Genomic DNA, 6,916 nt, shown 5'->3' on the forward strand with positions numbered 1-6,916 from the left:
ACATCATTCAGCGTCGTTGCATTTTCATGGCTTAAGAGCTCTAGGAAAAAAAAAAGAGACTGCTTTATATGCACAGAACTTCTCACAATACTCTTGAGAAACTGCTATTAGTCTGCACAGGAAATATATGAAGCTATCTTTTCAACAAAGAAGCCTTTGGAAGACTCCCAGCACTCTAAGACACACCATTTCTTCAGAAGAAAAATAGGTTTTATTATTGGATCGTCCTAAAATTTGATAAGAACAAGGACGAGAGATACTATTAAGCTTCCCAGATATCAACAGCTACTTCTGATCCCATACTTATATACAAGACTTAAAGACAAATGAACAACTAAACTAGTATGATCCATCACACCAGCTGTCAAGAAACAGCCAGAACCCAGATTACAGACCATCAGCAACCACAGTTACTGATGAGGGCAACCCAGCATCTTGGATTAGTGGCCCAGAACATGCAGCCTTATGATACTTACGTTGAGTACCAATGCCAGGAATTGTTTCCCAACACTCTGTGGGCACCACCCTCCTGTGCTGCCTACAGGGCAATGAAATTCTCCCTCACCATATGTTAATAGTGACACTAACAGGGCCACTAACTGAAACTGCTTTTATAACCCCATTTCAATGCATAAGGATTCCTAAAAGAAATAAATTTGTAAGAGAGTTGTGACTATTGGTATTGTATTACACACTCCATATGGGGAAAAAAAAAATACTTTCAGATTAAAGCAAAGGTACTTACATTAGATAAAATTAATTTTTGTAGCCTCTTTGGGTTTGTACCTTAGGTTATGTTCTCAAAATACGATTTTACCAAGACATAAGCTATGGAGAGCTGAAGTTTTAACACTAGCAGCTCAAGGGAAAGCAGCGACTTGGCTGTCTGTGCCAAGGCGCAAAAAGCACACCATATCCCTCTCCCACCTAAAGGGCTCCTGTTCCCCTCTGAAGAAAAACACCACGTTTCTACTGAATTGACCATCAAAAGGTATTTAGTATTTAACATTAGTGTTCTGCAATTCCATTTCAAAATACACAGGGTGATTTTATAAAAATGGAAAAGCAATAGCAGAAAAGTTTAACAGAACTAATCTCAGGGCCTATTTATGGGCGCATTCATTTTAGTACAAACTAAGTATAGAAATCTCCTTGGCAAATGAATCGGAGGTGGCAATTTCATGTAACCTAGGTGATCCCATAGCTCACCTACCAGCACACAATGGGTATATCATGCAAGCAAGCTAACTGAAAACCATACCAACTCACTGACACAGATTTTGCTCTTTCAAACAGCAGGTAAGTGGGATGTATGAATTGCCTTACCTCAGGCCACCAATTTCTCCAGTGCAGAAATAGACACCATGTTTTCCATTCTCATTTACTTGTATTAAAAATTACAGACTAGACCAGTAAGGCTTGATATCATGCCCCCACTTTCAGAGGCTAATAGTTAGAAGAGGTACTTTGTTAAAATCCTCACTCCACTTCTCTGGCTTATAATGCCTTCTAAGTGTGTGAAAACAGCACACTGAGGACAGAGTGGTGAGGTGACAGCAGAGGGTAACTTGTTGGTGTGTGTGTGCAATATCTAGTGATTTAAATATCCAGTCTTAGAGTTTTCTATTCAGAAGCTTTTAAGAAGTCTGGGAAAAAAACTCTCTCTAGTGGAAGTCAGTGTAACCCAAAGATAAGGGAGAAATGGCATTTCACCCAATGCTGTATTCCCAATTCCAGGCTCTCCCACATACTGCACATACAAGGCTGCACACAGCTTCCCAAATGTGAAATTTCTTTTTACTTGGTGTTTTCACATTGTGAACAATGAAACACTAGAATATATTTTTATTATTTTCCTTGCAAAAAGGTCCTTGGAAATTAGCTACATCTGCAGAGGAAGATGGCATATATCAGCAGATCTTTCTAGAGGTCAGCCACTCGAGTTAGTCTCAGACCCAAAAGATATGGTCAGTCTTCCTGTTTTTGATAGATTACCTTGCTTTAACATGTTGCCTTATTCAGGCTTGTCAAGATGACAAAAGGAACATTAACAGTTCCCTCACAGCTTTTGCCTTTGAGTTAGTTTGTTTGTTATCCACTGCTTTAAGAGAGGAAAGCCCAAACACTGAGGAAAAACACCAGATAAATAAAGGAAGGTATTTTCACCATCTCACCTCAACTGGACATGCAAGTCAAGTTATAAATCCTTCCTAATTTTGTTTGCTGTCTACAGGTCTAAACAGGGTTTTAAGAAAAAATACTGCTTGCAAACTTCACATTATTGCCTGCAACAACAGACAAAGATCCACCACTATCTGTGAGCCACGCAACAAAATGAACGTTTCCAAAACTGGTCCTTTTGTTTAAGTCCTCAGGGGCAAGTATAGACATGCAAGAACCTGGTGCTTTATGAAGCCTATAAAGTTGCCTATGGGAAAGAATAGACAGCAGATGAAAACACCAAGTTCCTGCCTCTGACAGTAACTCTGCAGCATCTCAAAAGTTTCTTGCCAGTTTTCACATCTTGAAAATTACACAAGTGTCCAAAGCCCATTTTTTAAAAGGATTTTCTTATTGATTCAAAATAGGCTGGTTTCCCTTCCTATTTGATTCTTAGTAACGTAACCTTGTAAGAGCATGGTTTCATCCATTTCGCTGTTTCTAAGTTAACAAGGTTTCAAGGTTTATTGGCAATATTCAAAATACCACTCTTAAAAGGAAACAAGGGTTAACTGTCAGATGAGGGAACAATTTATTCTTCCAAATCACGTAACCTAAGTTTCAATCTAATTCCCATTTTGTATTATACTCCTTCAGAATGAGTTAAATTAAATTACTTTTCAGTAAGTACAGAACATTCAGAAAAATTTAGAAATTAAAAGAAATTACATTTCTTTATTTATTTCTCTTATGGGTACTGGTTTTGAACAGAATGAATATTTGCTTTTCATTACTGACTATTCCGATTACTTGTATATCACTAAATTAGACTCCAAGGGCAGGATTAGAAACTGCAAAGTTTCCCCTTAGAAATAACACTTCATGCTCTTGAAGAAGTTAATAAAGCATGCTGCAGCTAAACAGGGAACTGAATACTGAAATTTATTTCTGACATTCACCAGAACCAGGCTGGTTTACCTCTCTTTGGTGGTCTAACATGGTATGCGACATCATTAATGATCAGTTTGAAATCATCCAGCAGAAGTAAATCTATGCCTGTGGAGGAGGCAACACGTGTGCCATCTGTAAAGCAAACACAGATTACTCATTAAGCAGTAGAAACAAAGTAGAAACAAGCTGTGGCCAAGCTGTAATGCCATCCCAAATCCAGCTGTTGGTCTTCTTCATTTTTCCCCCACAATAATCTTTTCAAGACAGGTATATATACTGGGAGACGTTACATGGCAAATACCAACCGAGCTCTGCATGCAGCTACTTTTCTATATATATCATATTTGGGGTCATCTTACAAAAAGCAGTTCCCTTCATCCTGCACACTTTGAGTATTCTATTATGTTTTGTGATACAATCCACTTTTAAGTGACCTTCATCTCTCCCCACTGACATTACAAACTCTTTCAGTCTCCAGTATTGACAGGCTTGATGTCACTAACCTCGCAAACGCCTCCCTCTGAGGCCAAGACTTTGAAGGAAATATTTACTTTGATGACGCTTTCATAAGACATCTTAATGTTTCTGGGTTTTAGTGGCTAGCAGACTCGGAGCAATTGAGCAAAACAGTGAAGACAGACATTAAGTGAAACATGATTGAGTCTTCACAGCTAAGCAAGACACCATTTTCCCTTGTACGACCTTTTACACCTTTACTCCTTACAAAGCAATTAGAACATCTACATCGGTTACACAGCTTGCATCTTTCCTACTAAATAGTGGGAAACTCATCAAAAACATCTCCATTAGGACTGATGCCTATAAGCCAAGCATTAGGAATGTTTTCCTCCTCCTCCACTCTACAGACTTCCTTGGCAGACCTGACTACAGAGGGATAAGCCAACAATATTCTTACTCCAGGGATGACATTTCCACCTTCTACTTTCTCAGGAACATCAAAGAACTCACAGCATAGCAAACTTCTACTTAAAAAGCAAAAGGCTGGATGAAAATAGCTGGCAAGCAAGTAAATCAATTAGTTTGTAAACAACAGTACCTGCTGAGTAGATTGCAACCCGATCAATTCCTCGGTCCTCTGCTTGCAGCTGTTGTAAGAACACACCAACAGAGTCTGAGATAGGTTTAAGCGTGAACTGGCAACGTTCACGCCGGGATGGAAGATTCACAGAAATCACAGGTAACCCATTTTGGTAAACCACTGTCACTTCTACAGAAAAGACCAAAAGAAAAGTTTATTAGTAAAAATTAACAGGTCTTCTTTTAATAGTTACATATTTATCCCACAGAGAAAGAGGCAAACATCATTACAAGCTAAAGATGAAACAGACTAAATTTATCAGTTATCTTTTATCAAGAAATGTGTCCATCAAAGAAAAACTGAGGTATGTCAGAGGCTTTCATTCCCATTAACTTGACAATATTTGTCAAACTTTCTGTGCTTTGCAGAAAAGATATTTGCCTTAAGCACAATCACGTTTATACTAAAGGCAACATGATATCTAAAAGCCATAACACAGCAGCATACTGTATTTTGGTTAGTTTTTGACAATCAAAGTACTATGGAAGACAAAACATTGTGCAATTTATCAGGATTTATAGCCCAGAACACAAAAGGCAGACTGTGTATATTAAGAAACATCAAGGAAGGACCTACTTCAAACCTTTTTATTCTTGTTTAGTTTTGGTTTCCTTCCCTTTGTCCCAAGATGACAAATATTTAAGAGAGCAATCAGGAATAAGAGGTTGTAAGAACAGCACTCTGAGTTTAAGCTTCAAGGTCATTTCATCTAAAATTCATGGGATCAATACACTCTGTGCTTCAGAAGACAGACATTGCTTCTTAGGTGTACATAAAACAGCATTTTCCATTTCTTTAGTGCTGTCAGGAGGTTTTTCAAGAGCATTCTTCAGGATTTCAGGGCACCTTTCTAAAATTTATAGAATCATAGAATCACAGAATGGTTTGGGTTGGAAAGGACCTTAAGATCATCTAGTTCCAACCCCCCTGCCATGAGCAGGGACACCACACACTAAACTGTCGCCCAAGGCTCTGTCCAACCTGGCCTTGAACACCTCCAGGGTAGTGACCTGTATGAACTACAAGCTAGTTATTATTTTACTGCCAGAAAAGCAGCCCACTCTGTGTGCTCTGGGATATCAATGCATAGAAAAGAGAAAAGTTTGTATTCCCTAAGCTCTCTACTGAGTCACAATCAAGATTTTCCCCAAATGCAGTAGTTGCTAAGATACAGCAGCACACGTAAATAAAATTTACTTTGGATTGTTACGTATTTTATGTAAAAATTCAAGGTCTTTTTTATTGTACAGACCATTCGCCATGTCTCAAGGACTGTGCATCTGGCTTACTATTCCCACCTGTGATAGCTTTGGCCAACTATGTAACCGCACAGTCTACTCAATTCATGAATTGAAATGCCAAGTAAATTTAAGAAGCTCACAACAAAATTAGTTGGTCAAAGAAGTCAACAGAAGTAGAAATAGAAGCAAATAATGTAATTTTAACTACCAAAGGGAACTATTTTTCAGTATGCCATTGTTCAGAAAGTTCTGCCACCAAAAGCCTTTATACCTCCCCTATTCAGCGATTTTCTGGCAGATGATTAACTTGTTTATCATGGGGTCATTTGCGTATTAGGACAAGTCTCGGGGTGATATGCCTTTCTGAAAAGAGAGGCTCATGTATGTTGAGGAATAATGCACCAAGTACACTTTTACAGCCAGAAGAGTTTACTCAAACTTTTCAATTTACCTTGGTGAACTGAATCAAGCCTACAAAGGCTTTTTCCCCTCTTCCAGGGGATTGCTATCCAGTGCTGACAAAGAGGTCTCCATGTCATTGTTAAAGACTAGGTGGAAGTAACCAAGTATGGACATCTCAAATGACTGAAATATCCTGAGAGGCCCCAGTATTTGTGAGCCTATGAATGCCTATTCTCAAGGCTCAGACACTTGACAGGATTTTAGTAGCTTTAGTGTTTCAAAGTTTAAAACTCAGAGGCAACAGTCAGATATTTACTAAAAAGGTCAAGCAAGCTGCCAATTTATTTGGACAGTTAGAAACAATTTCAAGCTCCTTATCAGCAGCTGTTGTGACACCAGCTACCGGATTTTTTAATTTTTTCACTCAAGTATTTGAGCAAAAGACTTGAGAAATAGGTTAGCATTAGCAACATTTGTGATAGCGATCTCAGAAGGAACGATCAGCATGTTTAGAAGCTTAAAGTAACCACTTAAGTATTGAATTAATTGGTTCTGCAAACAGCATATACAACATTAACTTATGTACTGCTTACTTTACTACAGGACACAAAAAACATTCTTTATTAAAAAGCTACCTTGGTCATACAGGCAGTGAGTCAATTTATTATAGAGCAGAAGAGATAATGTTTGCATTATCTCTTCCGTTGGGGATGTACACTTTTCGTATCCCCAACAAGCACAGCTCCAGGACTGCCAGCTTTGGAGCAAGGGCCTATGAGCACCACCCCTGCCACATTCTAACCCTCCACAGACTAGATGGAGACCACAGTGATAAACACAATAGGTCAAACTGCACCAAGAACCACCAGCATTGGTAGCACACACAAAACCCTTCTTTAGGATTTCCAGCTTTGGTGAAATGTTAAAGACCAAATTATTTCTCTTCAGGAGACAAGCTCAGTAAGTCTGGAATTACAGCTGATTCATGTTTTCCCTATAAAAAGCTTGTAAAAGTAATTTTTTAGCCTAATTCACCAGTAGGGACAGTCCGTCATTCCATTCT

At 38.6% G+C, this 6,916-nt stretch overlaps 1 protein-coding gene across 1 annotated transcript in view; it reads right to left on the reverse strand.

The window, feature by feature from the left end:
* The window catches only part of MCU (mitochondrial calcium uniporter), a gene marked incomplete at its 5' end in the record, with an annotated part of 11,834 nt that overhangs the window by 3,243 nt on the left and 1,675 nt on the right, over positions 1-6,916 (reverse strand). The window contains 3 exons of the mRNA XM_010021393.1: positions 3-40; positions 3,139-3,243; positions 4,169-4,339. Coding sequence (XP_010019695.1) covers positions 3-40; positions 3,139-3,243; positions 4,169-4,339 — 314 coding nt within the window. The remainder of the gene's footprint in view (positions 1-2; positions 41-3,138; positions 3,244-4,168; positions 4,340-6,916) is intronic.

The sequence above is a fragment of the Nestor notabilis genome, unplaced genomic scaffold (assembly GCF_000696875.1).
Source record: "Nestor notabilis isolate BGI_N333 unplaced genomic scaffold, ASM69687v1 scaffold12109, whole genome shotgun sequence".
In the NCBI taxonomy this organism is placed as follows: Eukaryota; Metazoa; Chordata; class Aves; order Psittaciformes; family Psittacidae; genus Nestor; species Nestor notabilis.